At 39.7% G+C, this 17,379-nt stretch overlaps 1 protein-coding gene across 1 annotated transcript; it reads right to left on the bottom strand.

Annotated features, from left to right (window-relative positions):
- Positions 1-3,633: 3,633 nt before the first annotated feature.
- Positions 3,634-10,599, bottom strand: LOC105935198 (thyrotropin-releasing hormone receptor). Its single transcript, XM_021323048.2, has 3 exons — positions 10,537-10,599; positions 8,718-9,546; positions 3,634-5,001 (listed from the first exon to the last, which is right to left on the bottom strand). The coding sequence occupies exons 2-3, from the start codon at positions 9,492-9,494 to the stop codon at positions 4,609-4,611; spliced, it is 1,170 nt and encodes a 389-aa protein (XP_021178723.2). The 5' UTR covers positions 9,495-9,546; positions 10,537-10,599; the 3' UTR covers positions 3,634-4,608.
- Positions 10,600-17,379: the final 6,780 nt, after the last annotated feature.

The raw sequence follows: 17,379 nt of genomic DNA, 5'->3' as shown, positions 1-17,379 counted from the left end.
GTACGGAGATAATGTGATGATAATCATGGCCTGCCTCATTACTTCAGGTTACAATAAAGTCTAATCTGCATTTTATACCTTACTGAAGGAGCTTTCAGAGCTGAAGCTCCTTCGAACCTGGAAGGTTTATATATGAAAGAATAAATGGATAAAATAACAATGACAAGCCTCTTTACTGCAGTGAAACAATCAACTCTAGTTGCTTTTTGAATATTTGTGTTAATGACAAGAACACAAGAGCTCTTCACAGACGCGGTGAATAAATTATTCATCCGGGCATAGAAACAGCTCATTGTGTCATCTATTTTCAAAAGGGACTCAGTCGTTGAATACTTTTTGCTGACATCCAGTCTCTCTGCTGTTTGACAGCCTGGTACAGCGTCCCTGCGAGATTCTTCTTCTAAAGCAAATTATTTTAGACAGCCTTGCCTCAGATTGGCTAAATATATCTATATCCAGCAGATATTTATTATTAGTCAGAAATTGGAAAATTATAAATGTCCCAGCTTAAATGTATTGTATTACAGAGAAAAAGAGCTAAAACCACAGTGCCTATGCAAGGTTAAAATAATAAATTGGTTTATCGTTTAATTTAAACCCCCTAAAGATTGTGGAGGGCCCCCATGTTGGCGTTTTAATCCAAATTCCTAGTTTGTAGTCACACACTTGGTAGACAAAGTTGATTCTGATTTTGATGATGGGGCCGAGGACAGTACCTTGAGGAACACTGACCCAAACTGGACATTATTTACACACTTTGATCTGGATGTGACTAGTGGTGTTAAGTAAGATGTTATGGTGGAATGTTTTAAAGGCAGTTTAGATTCATGGGAAAATGTTCATTTGCACCACTTGTTTGTTCTGCATCCTTCCGCAGAATTTAAGTTTGCTCATAATGTCGTTTGGCTTTGTTCAAACCTCTTCTCCTCAATGTGTGTTGTAGATGCGTTCATCATGGCTCTGCATCGATGTACACAGGACTTTCAACAGTCTGCTAACAATAGGATAATTGTTTCAATGACAACTCCTCCTATTTTATATCAACCAGTGTGCTGATTAGATGACAGAGATTTCAGATGGCCCTGAATTCAGCATTATGCAATAAAGATGGATGATGCCTGTATGTGAGGGACAGACTACAAATATTTTTTTATTTACTTTTTGGTTTCTTGGCAAATATTCTTCTTATGCCATTTATTAAAAATGCATTATATCAGTTATGTACAGTTTCTAAAAACACAATTGTGACCTCAAAACCTGAAGCACACAACATTTGTGTCACTGCCAACATTTTCAGCATTACTATATACACTGCAAAGACGGAACTGGAAATAAGTAAAATTTACTTAAAATAAGTGTATTTGTCGTTGATTTGAGCAGGTAAAAAAGACTATTTGCCAATGGAATAAGATTTTTGCACTTAAAATAGGAACAACTCATCTCCATCATCTTATTTCAAGCGCAGGATGTCTAATTATCTTATTTTAGGGGTCAAAAAACTCATTCCATTGGCACATAATCTTATTTACCTGCCCAAATCAAGGATAAATATACTAAGTTTAAGAACATTTTACTTATTTTAAGTTCCGTTTTTGCAGTGTAAAAGAAGATTGAAGAATGTGTTCCCTGCCTTTTACTCATAATAATCAGACGAGACATTGCAGCTGGTTCTTTTATATTTATTAACCAGTCTTGTGGTAATGCGGTCAAAGGGCCACTAGGTGTGCTGCATAATGCGCATGATCCTATCTAATATGAGTTCTTGTGTTACTCTGGTCATAACATCAAAGAGAAATCCCTTTTTTATGGATTGTCATTTTGAAGTTGAAGATTTAAATGATGTAGATTTTATAAAACTGCCCATCACAAGTTGAAGAAATATTAGACAAAGCACCCAGTTACCCATGACAGTAAGACATGGTGTATAAAATACAGTTTTGCATAATGTTATTGAATAAAGTGAGAAATCAGGTTGTTCTGGCTTTTTAAAGACCTACATAATTCATCACGCCTCAATTGTGAGTCGAATAACAGGTTAAAACTTAATTGTGGCCTTTTCTGATTTATACACTTGCAGTTATTGGTGCTTCTTAGGAATCAGGAATATATGGGTGTTTGAAGCCAACATAGAAAAAAATATATATAGGAAAAACTAAAAACCATAACAAATGATAAATGTAAAAAACAAAACATGTACACATACATTTCAAAAGTTTGAAACTGACTGCTAATTAAGAAGTTAATCCTGTGCCAAAATCTGATTCCTCTCAAACTCAGACACTCATTTTGGGCTCAAAATAAGCCAATTAGAGCATTTCTTGTCCATTTTTTGTGCATTCCTTTTCTAAAGTTGAACCAATCATAATGTGTTTAAAAAAGATTTGGTATAATCATCAAAGTCCTTGAAATAATCTTTAATTTACAAAACACAGATAGTTATCATTTGGTGACAATAAATGAAAACAAAAGGAGACTTAATTTGAAAAAAACACTAAAAGTATGTAAAACAGCTACTGCTCAGGTTGGATCCCTGTAAGGCAAACAAACTTGACATGTATTTAAAAAACTTTAATTAAAAAAGAAAACGAATAGGACTGTCAAAAAAAGTAACTTTAAAAGTGCTTGATTGAACAAAATGTATGGTCTCCTCAGACTTTGGCTGTTAATTACTAAGAAGACTGACATTGGCAACGTGACACTGCAGATTTAGGAAGTCGGGGACTTTTAATGGTTTATTTTCCAACAGGATATAACTCAAAGTCTAACTTATAAATAACTAAAACTCTATGATTCAAATGGCTGTTTCATAATACATGAAGCCCCGCATACGGCTAAGATAATAGTTATAGCTCATTATCTATTATCTGTGACTTTCCTGAACACGGTTTTTGCCTTCATTATGTGTAATGTGAACCGGAGAAGCCAAAGAGAAATTTTGCCACGGTAACACGAGGCGACAAATAAAATATTCTTGATATGATCAGAGCATTGGTTTGTGTTACAGCTGGGTATGAGTGGAAAAATTTTTAAACAGCAAAATTGACTAAATACTACAAAGTGACAAACGTTTTTAAGTTCATAGCTGTTTAATTATTTAAACCAGGGAAAAAAAATTGTCCAGCCTTTTTCATAGATTATTGTGACCTGGTGTGATTTGGTCCTCCTGTAGGTTTTGCTCTTATATCATTTATTGGTTAGATACGAGTAAATGCACATTTTCAACTGTTTTCACCTTGAAAGATCATTAAAAGACAAAAGTAGAGGAAAAAATACTTTTATTAAAGTTGTTGAAAGGTGAAAGATATCTTGATAAAAACAGTAAAGGAGCTACGACTCACATCGCTGTTTTACTTTTCTTTAATATAGAAAGTATTCCTGGATCAGTTCTTCTGTGTTTCTTTTTGTGTGTATGTTCAAACTTCTTAAACCCCCAGTCGATGGTGGCTGATGGTCGTTCACACTAAACCTGGTTCCAGTTCTGTTGGAGGTTTCTTCCTGTTATATGGGAGTTTTCCTCTCCACTGTCGCTACATGCATGCTCAGTATGAGGGATTGCTGCAAAGCCATCAACAATGCAGACGACTGTCCACTGTGGCTCTACGCTCTTTCAGGAGGAGTGAATGCTACAAGTCAATGACTCAATGCAATCTGCTGGGGTTCTTTAGACAGCCAACCTTTTAACCAATTTGAATACTTGAATTTTAATTACCCAGAATGCTTTGCTTGATTACCAGGATCAATTACAATTGACTTGGAATCTCTTTATTTGATTTAATTTACTATTTTTAAATTTTCTCTCTTAAAGTGAGACTTGAGACGACATGCGTTGTGTAATAGAAACTATTTAAATGAAGCAAACAATGCAAGAGTTGCATTGGATAAGGTGATCTGTGATGTTAGAGTTTTATTAGGAGTAATGAAAAGAGCGACATTGTTAGAAATGAGCAAATCAGAGAGACAGCTCAGGGTAGGTAAATTACTTAAAATGTTAGATCGGTAAGGTGATGGAAGTGGTGAAGGATGATCCGTAGAGGGTTTTGGTCACAGAGGAGGATAGTAGGCGTGAAATAGTGTCTGGTGATCCACTGTGGTGGCGTCACAAATGAACACATAAATGAAGAAGATATTAAAATGGCACATTGTCCATCTAAGCAGTTATAGAAAACGCCAAAGCTTGGCCTGGAGAAGTGTTTTGTATTTACAGTATAAATATGTTAAACACACTGATGAGAAATACGAATATAAAGAACAAGAATTTTGTTTTCCTGTTCCTGTTTTAACATTTGTATATGTTGTTACATGTTTAAAATAAAAACAGTTAATAGCAAACTTGTCTTAGAATCTAAAAGTTGTAGTTTAAATTTTTGTCACCTGTCTACCTACCCTTTGGGCAAGGCACTTCACCCCAAGTTCCCTACCCATCTGCACATCTGTGAATGCGGCTCTAGCGTAAAGCACTTTGAGAGGTCAGTATGACAAGACAAGCGCTATATGAACTCAGTTAATTTACACATAAACATCTTTTTAACCATAAAAAAATAACAGAAAACTTACAAATGGAATATGCTTAAACAATGTTTCACGCTCAGAGGTTCACTGCTGCTTTCATTAAGAACTACTGAGCCCGCTCGCATCGTCTTCAGTCATGTTGAACCCGCTGGGCGTCGGACCGCTGAGCTCCTCCTGCTCTGTGACCGGCTCGTTGCTCCCATGGGAGGAGCTCTTCATCACGCTGTAATAGATCGGCACGTTGTACTCTGCCTCCCTGCCACGGCAGCTGCACCTACAGAGCTTCTTGAAGGCAACGCGGAACTTCTGGGACATGAGGTTGTAGACGACGGGGTTGACGGCGCTGTTGGTGTAGATGCACATCCGGCAGAAGAGGAGAAACCAGGTGTCGTGGTAAGGAGGGTCGATGAAGGAGTTGACCACCACCAACGTTCGGTAAGGCATCCACAACACCGTGAAGAGGATCACCACCACAGCTAGCATCTTTGTTATCTGTTGAGGGACCCCAAAAAGGAGAAGAAATGGAAAAGCATTTAGCTTAGCAGCTATTCTACATTATTCTGCCCATTTTACTGTTATTTTTAGTTGTATATGTACAGCACTATGTTAACCTTTGTTATTATAAAGGTAAATAAAGGTAGCATAGTATGGTAAGTAGATTTGGTTTATAAAAGACCACTGAAGATCAAGCCTTTCTTTAAGGTGAGTTAAGTAATCCCAAATCTGGATGCTGATGTTGTTATGCCAACACATTCCTATTTTCAGCTAATATTTTCAGCAAATCATCAGGCGAGAGGCACCCTGGACAGGTCAACGCAAAGACACGTTGGACAAATGACCATGCACACAACCACTAATAGATAAGGGCAATTTTGAGAGACTAATTAACCTAACAGCATGTTTTTGGACTGTGGGAGGAAGTCAGAGTACCGTGAGAGAACCCATTTATGCATAGAGAGAACAGCGCTACCAACCGCGCCATTGTGCAGCCATCATGCTCTTGTTTCAAGACCACTATGGTGAAAATGTTCTTTAAACCATTCTCTTTCAGTGCTGGACTCATTTGATGTTTTCTAGTTAGCAACTTGAAAGCTTGACCTGAGCTTACAGGCTCAGCCTTTAGTTTGGGTCGAAAGGGTTCTCATGGCTGAAGAAATCTCTGGACCAAGACGGCTGAGCGGAATTGGAAAAGGTTAAAGATGGAGCTCTTTGCCTCTAGTTGCAAAAAAAACAAAAACAAAAGTCAAACACCGAAGGTCATCTTAAGCCAAGATGAAAACAGGCCCTTCAATTAAACGGTTCATTACTGGTGTCCTTGGTGCATTTTGTGAAATGACTGACGCCTCGAACGGGGTTGAAGTCAACCTGTTACTTTTGCACACCTAACTAAATAGGTAAGGCAGACACAGGCTCATTCGGACAGCGATGAGAAAGGCGCAGCTACACTTGTCTGTCTGAACGGCTGGGCAAAGGATTTAAGGTGAAAACACACCTTTGTGTGGAGCTTCTTTCCCCCACATCATTTCTTAAGGTCACACAGAACAGATGATTGGATTTTAGCCAAGGATGATTCCTTTCATAGTGGTAAGGCTTGAGACTACCCTGAAAAATAACCTGCTAACTACTTAGAAAGGGAAATGTCTGGGGGTGCTGAGTGGCTCAGTTGGTACAGCGGGTGAACCGTGTGCAGAGGCTACAGTTGCTGATGTGGTTGTTCTGGTTTCGATTTGTGGTCTTGGGCCATTGGCTGCCTGTCTTTTCCTTCTCTCTTCATCTTCTTTCCTGTCAAATTACTGTTCAATAAAGGCCATTACTGCACAAAAAGTCTTTAAAGGAAGGGAGATGTATAACACTTAGTTGAGACTCATTTACATTAAAGACCTCCTTGCTTCATTTTGGTGCCATTCTGCATGAATATGTTTGTCTAATACGTTCATGCAATTGCGCAGCATTTTTCATCAACATATAAACTGACTGCTACCTGTCTTTTTTACTTAAAAACATTCATTAACTTGAAAATTAACATTTTTCCTAATGACTATTTGCACAGTTTTTAACTTCTCAGGGAATGTTTTGTCTGATACGTTCATGCAATTACACAGTGATTTACATCGTGCTATAAAGTGACTATCTGTCTTTTTTGACTTGAACATTTAAATTTTATCAGGTGCTGAGGACTATTTGCACACATTTTGGCTCATCAGGGGGTGTTGTCAGGGCATTCAACATGAGCATTATGTCTTGTTTTGTGTCTGTGTATTATGTGTGAATTCTGAGCTGGTGTCTGACCAAAATGTCGTTATGGTTGCATAATGACAAAAAAAAGAGTCTTGGTTCTTTTATTCTCTCACTTATTAAAGGGGACCTATTATGTTTCCTTATAAATAAGTTAGGATAGGTCTATGGGCTATACAAAACATGTTCATTACTTTTTTTTTTTTCATAAAATCATTCTTAGATAATGAGATTTACCCTCTCCAGTAAAACCAACGTTGAGCTCCTTTCAGAATCAGCTGTTTAAGGGCTCTGTCACTCTTATGCAAATAAGCTGTGGCTGGACGCATTCCCACTCCCATTCCCAATTTTTGCATGTGAAAATGGCTGCAAACAGGTGCACAATGGTAGGCTACAACCGTACAACTTTGACCCTGAGTCGGACCTGGAAGCTGAAGAAGTGGAGCCTCCTGCACAACCAGCAGGGATGTTTCTAAAAGGACTCAGAGCAATCATAGCCTATTGTTGGAGTTAGCATGTGCTTTATGAAAAATCATGTCCCTGCCGAGCAGCCATTGTACGGCGCATTCAGTGGTAAAACCAGCTGATGAAGTGGGCGGAGCTCCACTTGGGTTGCGAGGTGAGGGGCAGTGCCTGCCGATTATGACATTATAATTGGGAGGTTTGTGGAATGGCACGTTTTCCAGACACCACCAAAACATTTATTTATTACCAAAAGAAGGCTGGATGTTTCTTTTGTTTGTTGCTGTTTGTTTTAGCGCTTGGACAGTTTCTAGATGCAGTAGAGACCCAAATAAAAGTATAAAAACAAGCAAAAATTGAATTTTGCACAATAGGTTCCCTTTAAACCTTTATTGTACAGTTTCAAGGGTATGTTTGAAACTGAACCTAAGCCTATTGTCCGTCCGTCCGTCCGTTGTCTTCCGCTTATCCGGGGTCGGGTCGCGGGGGTAGCAGCTTCAGTAGGGAGGCCCAGACGTCCCTCTCCCCAGCCGTTTGGGCCAGCTCCTCAGGAGGAATCCCAAGGTGTTCCCAGGCCAGCCGGGAGACATAGTCCCTCCAGCGTGTCCTGGGTCTTCCCCTGGGCCTCCTCCCGGTGGGACGTGCCCGGAACACCTCACCAGAGAGGCGTCCAGGAGGCATCCTGACCAGATGCCCGAGCCACCTCAACTGGCTCCTCTCGACGTGGAGGAGCAGCGGCTCTACTCTGAGTCCTCCCCGGATGACTGAGCTCCTCACCCTATCTCTAAGGGAGAGCCCAGACACACTACGGAGAAAACTCATTTCAGCCGCTTGTATCCGGGATCTCGTTCTTTCGGTCTCGACCCAAAGCTCGTGACCATAGATGAGGGTAGGAACGTAGATCGACCGGTAAATCGAGAGCTTCGCCTTTTGGCTCAGCTCTCTCTTCACCACAACGGATCGGTGAAGAGAGAGCCTATTGTCTTTCATTTAAAAAGTTGCAAAGCCAGAGGTTGCTCATTGACGGGTTTTTGTGCAGTTAAACTCAGCTGATAACACTTTAGTGCAATGGCGACCTGTCCAGGGTGTACCCTGCCTCTCGCCCAATGATCGCTGGAGATAGGCACCAGCCTCCCTTCAGCTCTGCGTAGAAAAACGGCTATAGATGATGGATGGATGGATGACAACCTAATATTTCATTGCGATGCACTCAAATAAAACCTTTGATATATGAGCATATTTATGGATGAATGCTTGTAGCATTCCTCCATTTATCTGAGTTTGAAGGCTGAATTGTTAGGATATCTCACTTAAATTAAACCTGGTTGAATCAAACACATCCTTACACCGGTTCCAGGCATAGCAATGATTATTTCACACCCAAATGGATTTTAATAGTTGCAGCTCACTAAAAGAACGCTGAATGGAATAGGAATAATGAGTTGAATGAGAAGGTGCTTATCTTAAACAGAGGCAAAATCAAACAAAAGTTCATGAAACAATCCCAGTACCTGTTTTCTTGCAGTAACGGCTCCCTTACAGGCCTTGTTGGTGCTGTGGCAGTGGCCCTGATGAACGGATCCTCCTTCTGCTCGGTCGTTCAGATGTGTCGGCAGAGGACTCATGAACAAAATCTTTGCGATGAGCCCATACAGCACCGTGGCCACGATCACAGGGACCACGTAAAACAGAGTGAAGTCCAGAAAGTAGATCGGCATGTAGAGGCTCCTCGAGACACGGTAGGCACATGTAACAACCACCCCGTTGGTGTAGACGGTTTCTTTAGTGTCTGCCAAGAAGAACCACATCGTACAGTAGAGGGAAATGAAGATCCAGATTCCAGCTATGATTCTTTTGGCTCGGGAAACCGTGCATAAGAACTGTGCCTTTATGGAGTGACAAATTGCTATGTAGCGTTCAATGGTGAACGCTGTGATGGAGCACGAGGACACGTTGATGCCCAGATACTGAAGGTAGGTTATGCACAGGCACCCCGTGTAACCGTAAATCCAGGAAGCCACCACGTTTGAGATATTCGGCAGGCCCGCAGCCAGGAGAACGATGAGATCTGCGACCGCCAAGCTCACCAGGTAGCAGTTCGTTGGCGTCACCATGTGTTTGGTGCGCAAGACGACGAGCACGACCATGACATTCCCAGCGATCCCAACGCCACAAATGAGCGTAGTCAGAAATATGGTTATAACTTGTTCTTCAACAGAGTTCAGAGGCATCGCCGTCAGATTTACAACCCGAGCGACATCCTGAAAAAGGGTGGTGTTGTTCTCCATCTTTCTCCCACTCCAGCAGGAACAATTCAGTCAGTCTTCAAATGTGAGAACCCTCAACAGAGAGAATGAAAGGATTAAAGACACACTAGAGAAGATTGAACTATGATAAAAACACCTTATACTGTCTACTAGTACAAGATAGAAGCAAAAGACATGACAAATGAAAGATTATATCATGTTAATCTTAAAACAAGCACAGCAAAAACGTTTTCTGTTCATATGTATTGGGAAAAAAATAACTTATTCTTGGCATTGTAAGACTTTCTCCTAGTAAAGTTGCTGTTATCCATCTCTAAGTAAAAAATGGCAATCATAACTCACATTTTACAAGATTCGGATGCTTTCTTGGAAATGTACAGAATATTAATGCAGAGAACATCCTGTAACATGTTTATAACATTTTCACATCCATAATTTGTAGTCTAAATAGATTGTATTGCTCAGCATATGTAACCAGGCAACAAAGCAATATCAGAAAAGTCTCTTTCCTGCCCCAAACCCCCACCCTACCCACCCACACATAGACATACATACCCTCAATACACTTTTATGGTATATGTATGTGTGTTTGCGTTAATGTGTAATGGGCAAATAAACTGAACTGAGTTGAAGGCTTGTCTTTTTTGTCTTTGAGGATTAAAACTTTTGCTAAAATCCCTACTAAAAGATGTTAACATTGCTAAATATATACAGTACATATACAACATTAAGGTAAAGAGGAAGAATAATTTGCAGAATCTAAACTAAATTCAATCAGATGAATTACTTCACTAGTATTTATAAAAAACATTAATAAAATCAAAATTTAGCACACTATCTGATTTTGTTATTGCTGACACGTCTTTAATCTTTTAGACATTGATTGAAGAGCTCCAATACAAAATATTTGTTTGTCTGTTTGTTTCATTAGCTTATAACTAAATCATGTGTACAAAAAAAGCAGCATTTAAAAGCACAACCTTTTAAATGTAAAATTAAGATGAATAACCAGATCAGGTCACCAAACTAATTAGAGGCAAGTAATTAGCAGGAGTCAGCTTACCATAAGTTGAAAGAAGCAGCTTTCATTCGGACACGATGGCAGCGCTCAGGTGCAGGAGCGCTCTGTCCTCCTCCAGAGTCGTTCCACTCGTCATCATCTCTCTCTCTTCTCTGTTTTCCCAGTCCACATCTCCCTCCCTCCCCCCCTCTCTGCTCACCATTATATCCACACTTATTCAGTCTGTGTTCTAAAAATCAATTGCACCGCACTGTCAAAGACGCCCTGCTACTGCTGACAGATCAGGGGAGGTCGCCTCAAGTTTTAACACAGCGGATATCAGCTTATGAATTCAGCCGGCACTAATTATGGCGCTTGTTGCTGATTTGTTCCCTGCAGACGTGAATTAGCTGACACTTTGTGGTCTCAAGAGGCTAATTTAATGAATACAGTTTGAAAAGTTGTAGTTGCTAATGGGAGATATTAAAACTGACTTTGTGGGATTAAAATGGCTGTTTGTTGGAGGACGCAAAAGACTGGGAAGACAGAGTCATTGTTTATGAGATAAGATACAACTCTGTTGTCCATAAAAACAAAACTCTGGTTTACATAGATGCCTCCCATATAACAACACATAACACATCAGAAAAACTCGTTCTGCACTAATTAATTCATTCTTCCTCTGGTTTAGGAGTTTAATGAAATATAGCACATAATCAGAATCAGAATCAGAAATACTTTAATAATCCCAGAGAAAAATTATTGAATTATTTACATAGGAGTTCATACACCTGTTCCTTATGCAACAAAGCACCATAAAGATAGATAGATAGATAGATAGATAGATAGATAGATAGATAGATAGATAGATAGATAGATAGATAGATAGATAGATAGATAGATAGATAGATAGATAGATAGATAGATAGATAGATAGATAGATAGATAGATAGATAATGCTTGGGTAATAAGGTGGCTAAAGGAGGAAGTGCAGACCGTTGATGCTAAAACATTAATGCTACTCAGCATACATGGTAGGCAAGGCAAGGCAAATTTATTTATATAGCACAATTCAGTACAGAGACAATGCAAAGTGCTTTACATGATTAAAATATAGGAATAAAAGCAAGTGGGGATAGAAAGTAGAAACAAAAGAAAACATTAAAAACAGTAAAACAGTTTAACTTGAACATTCAAAGGCAATTTTAAACAAATGTGTTTTTAATCTCGATTTAAACGTGCTTTCCGCACGTTTACAGTCTTCTGGAAGTTTGTTCCAGATAAGTGGAGGATAGGGACTAAATGCTGCTTCTCCTTGTTTAGTTCTGGTTCTGCAGAGCAGGCTGGAGCCAGAAGACCTGAGTGGTCTGGATGGTTGATACACTGATAACAAGTCTGTGATGTATTTAGGTGCTAAGCCATTTAGAGATTTATAGACTAACAGAAGTATTTTAAAGTCTATTCTCTGAGATACAGGGAGCCAGTGGAAGGACTTTAGAACTGGGGTTATGTTCTCTACTTTCTTAGTTTTAGTGAGGACGCGGGCAGCAGCGTTCTGGATCAGCTGCAGCTGTCTGATCCCCTTTTTAGGCAGACCTGTGAAAACACCGCTGCAGTAATCAATTCTACTAAATATAAACACATGGATTAGTTTTTCCAGGTCCTTCTGAGTCATTAGTCCTTTAATCCTGGAAATGTTCCTCAGGTGATAGAAAGCCGACCTGGATGGTGGATTCCACTACAAATCCAGTATCCACAGGCAGTACACAAAGCGTAAAGAAGGAAGCAGAGGATTACCAACTCAGAATACCAACTAGAGACCTTCAGGTCAAAATGGGAGTCACCTCCCAAGGTGGTGGAGAAAGACAGAGCTAAGATCCTGTGGGACTTCCAGATACAAACAGACAAAATGGTAATGGTGAACCAACCGGACATTGTGGTCATTGATAAGCAGCAGAGGACAACCGCTGTAATCGATGTGGCCGTCCCGAGTGATGGAAACATCAGGAAAAAAGAGCACGAGAAACTGGAGAAATAACAAGGGGCTCTGGGGAGAATTAGAATAATTCTGGAAGGTGAAGACAACAGTAGTGCCTGTGGTCATCGGAGCACTCGGAGCTGTAACCCCCCCCTCTGGAGAAGTGGATCCAACAGATACCCAGAGAAACATCAGACATCTCAGTCCAGAAGAGCACAAACTTAGGAACAGCTAAGAACCTAAGAAGAACTCTTAAGCTCTGAGGCCCCTGGTAGAGGACCCAAGCTTGAGAGATGGAGAGCCATCCACCCTGCTCAGGAGTACGAGGGGTGGGTGAGAGAGCATCGATGTTCTTCCCAGTTAGTTTATGCTCAGTTCATCTGTTAACTAACAACTCTTAAACCAGCAACCAGCTTAGTTGTCACCATTGTTGGATTTTGTTGTTTGGACTTATAGTTCCTCTTCCTTGTGCCTCCTAAATTTGTGCATTTAGCTTTTTTGGGCCTTTAATAAAGACGATTACCTGTCCATACCCTACTTACTATGACCTCCACCAACTGGTCACAAGTGGGAAACATTTAGGACGGTTACTATTCTTCCAAAAAGTTGATATCCCAGAAAGTTTAACCCGAAGTCTTGGCTTACTATGTTCACAAAAACTGCAAAAAACCAAGCGCTCCATCACAGAAAGACCTCAGAAACCGTGTTTAACATCGAAGTTCATGACAGGATGATAGGAAAAACACTCAAAAAGTAGGGCTTGCATGGAGGGGTCGCATTGCAAAAATGAAAATCTCCCCTCTTTAAAAACAATATGGCAAAACAAGTTGGGTTTGCAAAGTTGAATCTAAATGAACCGCATGTCTTCTGGAACAAGGTTGTTTGTAGAGATATTTGACCCTAAACGCTAGTATCATGTTTGAAGCATGAAGGTGGAGGAATGATGATTTGGAACCACAGGACCTGGAAACCTTGCAGGCAGTGAGTCAATCAAAATGGGACCAAATTGAAGATGAACATACAAGAGGGCTCAGGTTTAACAGTTTGGACACAAAGTTAGAGAGGGACACATGTTAACACATATTAAAACCATCTAGATTGAGATGGTTTGTAGTGGTGAATACACTAAGCTATTATTTTGAAGATGGAGCTGACAGGGAGGAGGAAGCAAAATAGGTCAACAAAGAATGTCCATGAGTGTAGGGAAGGAGGAAGATGGTCGAGATGGAGAGACATGGAGGCAGAAGATCTGATCTGGGGATCCTACCAGGATGTCTATAAACAGAGTTCTGGACATTTCTGCTCGCCATAAACTCCGCAATCATGTCCTCACATCAAATATGGGTGCATTCAGAGTCTTTTCCAGCTCTTAGAAAGAGCTGGAGAATCAGGACAGGACTTCAGGATAATCCAGAAGTCTAAGGTACCCAGCAGCTGCTCTGCATCTTGTCAAACATACAACCATTCAGCCTCAAACGCTGGTCTATTTGCTGACATCATCGATAAATCTGCACACCATAGAGTTTGTTGTTTTCCGAGCTGTGACCCCACAAAAAGAATTCTGATTGACACGTTTGGGCAACGTCTGAACAGTCTGACAGAGTAATTCATACTGAGCGTCTAATGCTTCAAAAAGGGAAAAACTAGAAAGAGCCTGGAAGCATCTTGAATACAAAGGGCTGTTTGTCTGTTTTCAAATTAAGGACGTTCGGTCTCAGGGATACCTGGAATTAATACATAATAGCCTTGAAGAACAAAACATCATAACATAATTATTCTTCGTACATGAAAACATGTCTTTGATATTCACATGAAGATATGCTTGAGGTATTGCAATTTCTTCATTTTTTTTTTAAAAGCCTCATGCCTGCTGGTTCTGATTCGGTACATGCCAAATGGACCACACTGAATTTGGGAAAATATAGATAATCGAATATGATGGTGCAGGTATACAACCAGGCCATTTAGATGGGCACATTCACACTTTAGTTTATATTACAAGTGCTGCATAGTTGATCAATGCGTCTCTCAAGCTTATTAAGTTGTAGAGTTGACTCTAACCACAACAGATTTTTTTTAATCAGACTTAAAAAGGAGGATTATTTTTGCACAAGGGGCTGGATTTTAAGAGAATCACAAAGAGGACAAAGTGTCAGGAGCAAAAATAGATTTTCTATAAATATTCTGTGATGAGTTCTTAAAATAAAACCCTCAAGCCTCACAGGAAGCCTTTGATATGCAAAGAACGTCTCCAGAAAAAATTATTTCTTTTTAAAATTTCATATCTATTTTGAATAGCCTGGTGAACTATGTGGTTGATTTATTTCATCTATCTAGGCCAATATAAAAACTCAGAATTTATGAGCTTTAATCTGCTCATTTCATGCCATGAGCTATTACCATTTTTTTTCCCCTGAAGTACCACAGTGGCACCTAGTGGGGTTGAAATGTTAAAACCACACTCAACATCAAGTTAAACGTTGAGAAAAAGACGAGGTGTGAAACAGTTTTGGAGGAAAAACGTAGCGGTGGGTGGACATGTTTCCTGCCTGACAAATGGAGTGCATGCAAATTGAGCAAATGCAGCAAACAGACCCTCGCGTCTGTAAAAAACCACATGTAGGCTTGAAATGGAGGACATCGAATGGTAATGTGCTTGCAGATTGAAAAAAGGTGTTGTTTAGTGACTCACACAGGATGTTCGATCATCGCTTCACGTTCAGTATGAGCAGAAAAACAGCGAGAGCTGCAACTCATGAGATGAGGTGACAAACAACCTGTGGGCCTTTGGGCCAAATGTCAGACAAACATTAGTTAAACTGGGAAATATCACAACCCCCACAAGCTGGCTGATTCATTTGAGTGACAATAATAAAGTGTTTTTCTAGATTTATTTGATGGACCATTTTGTTGTTTGGCTTTTTCAAACAAGTTTTCATTTCATTTTACAATATAAATTCTCAAAAATGGATAAACATAAATGCCTTTCCACCCGATGCCCAGCATTCATACCTGATAAACCTGAAAACTGGAGAAAAATGAAGGCCAAAATCAACTTCCTTAAACGTGGCATTACATTTATGTCTTTTGTGTCAGACCAGCTTTAGCAACAGCAACAGTCCAAAGACCTTATTAAGGTTGCATTTTAATTATGTATCAGGTGTGCTTGATCATATACTAGGGCTGCAGCATTTCGATGCATGTTAGAAAAGACGGCTAAGGCAAGGAAACGGTCCAGAAATCAAACACACTGAATGTTCCTAGAGAGATAAATTTGGAAACATGGTTGACAGGTTTACACTTAAAGGAACAGCTGGTATCACACCTGGAGAGTAAAATCAGATTCCTGAGGAGGCAGGTGGTTAAAATCCCTCGACTCGCTGCAAAATGAGCCAAACTTGGTTATCATGATTTACGTTTTTGTTTGTTTTGCTGTGAACTTTTCTGGACTTTTCTCCGGTCCTGCTTACCTGCCTCATCATACACTACTCATAATTTCAATAAACCTTTTAATAACGAAGCTCTGTGTTCGGCTGAATATCAGATTCACCAGCACAGTTCATTATATTGGTGGCATCAGGTTTCAGCTTCCACACTAAGGCGCTTGCTAAACACTAAATGGCTCCATGTCATTCATGCTTTTTCAGGCCTATGGATCAATGTTAGATCTAAGGGAGGAAAAATGTATATGAATCTGCTGAAAAGAACACCCCGCCTGCAGTGAAGTCATGGCAGGGGCTCAGTGATGCTCTGGGGCTGTTTTACTTTGTTTGGTACTGAACGTCTGCAGGGAGCAATATAAATTGAGATCAGTATCAGGAAACCCTGAGAGAAAAGGTCAGGCTGCCTGTGAGAAAGTGGACTCTTGGGCGTCAGTGGACCTTCAAACTGGACAGTAATTCTGTCTCAAAGTTAACCTAGGCTTGGTTTAAGAGTAATAAACACGGCTTTCATTGTTTCTTGAATTGAAGTATGTTTAAAAATTCCTGGTGGGATTTCAAAAAAAGTTATTGCAGCACAAAAACACAAGATTAACAAAGAACTGGGGTCCGTTCTTCGTACGTTGCTAACACAGTTAGCTGGATTTGATTGTTGACGATTTGGCATGATCTTGGATCTTTTGGTTCTTTGAAACTCATCCTGCACTTGTTGCGAGCCTGCTCGCGAGCAGGTTTATTTCATGTAAACAGGATTAGATCGCAGCTTTTTAAGTGGAGGAGATAGGGAAGTCTGTCCAGCCAGAGCATTTGGACCACCTAGTGGCAGAGGACGGAACAGAATTGTGGAACACCATTTTTCAATGTTTAATAAAGACGAAACAAATAATGCTTAGTTCCTGTCATTTAATTTAAACAATTCTTGATAAAGAAAAGACAGCAAATCATCTTTTGCCTGCAATAAGAGATGGTTATGCAAAGTCAGCAATTATACTGTCAAATGGTGTTTTAGAACTTACTCCGAAGGTCCTTTTGAAGCAACTCGATCTCTAGTGGAATTTTTCTGTTTTTCAAGTTGTGGAGTTCAATTTTTTCTCTTAATTTGTGTTTTTTCAGGTCAAAATACAAAAATCTTTGTTAAAGAAGCTGTTTATATAGGGAACAGATGGCACCCTGTGTCATTTTGTGAAAGAAAAAGAAAGGGTGAAACATGCCTCATGCAACAAAAGTAAAAATAACCTGTTTTCTTTTTCCAGCCTTTTTCTTGGTGGCTGTTATAAACAGACAAACACATAATTTAACAGTGGCTTTAAAAAAAGGAAGAAGTTGCTTTTTAAAATACAGTATAATAATTAAAGGCTACCATTTTGTAGAATATTCTTGTACTTCACTTTTTCGTCATGTTATAGTGGCTTCCGTGGAGGCTCTGACATTAAAGAACAGAGTAAATATGAAATTATTAAAAAGCAAAAATACATACTGTAGAAAGTG

This window comes from Fundulus heteroclitus, chromosome 1 (assembly GCF_011125445.2).
Source record: "Fundulus heteroclitus isolate FHET01 chromosome 1, MU-UCD_Fhet_4.1, whole genome shotgun sequence".
NCBI classification, from domain to species: domain Eukaryota; kingdom Metazoa; phylum Chordata; class Actinopteri; order Cyprinodontiformes; family Fundulidae; genus Fundulus; species Fundulus heteroclitus.
The sequence above is the reverse complement of the archived record's forward strand: the minus strand, read 5'-3'. Positions and strand labels throughout refer to the sequence as shown.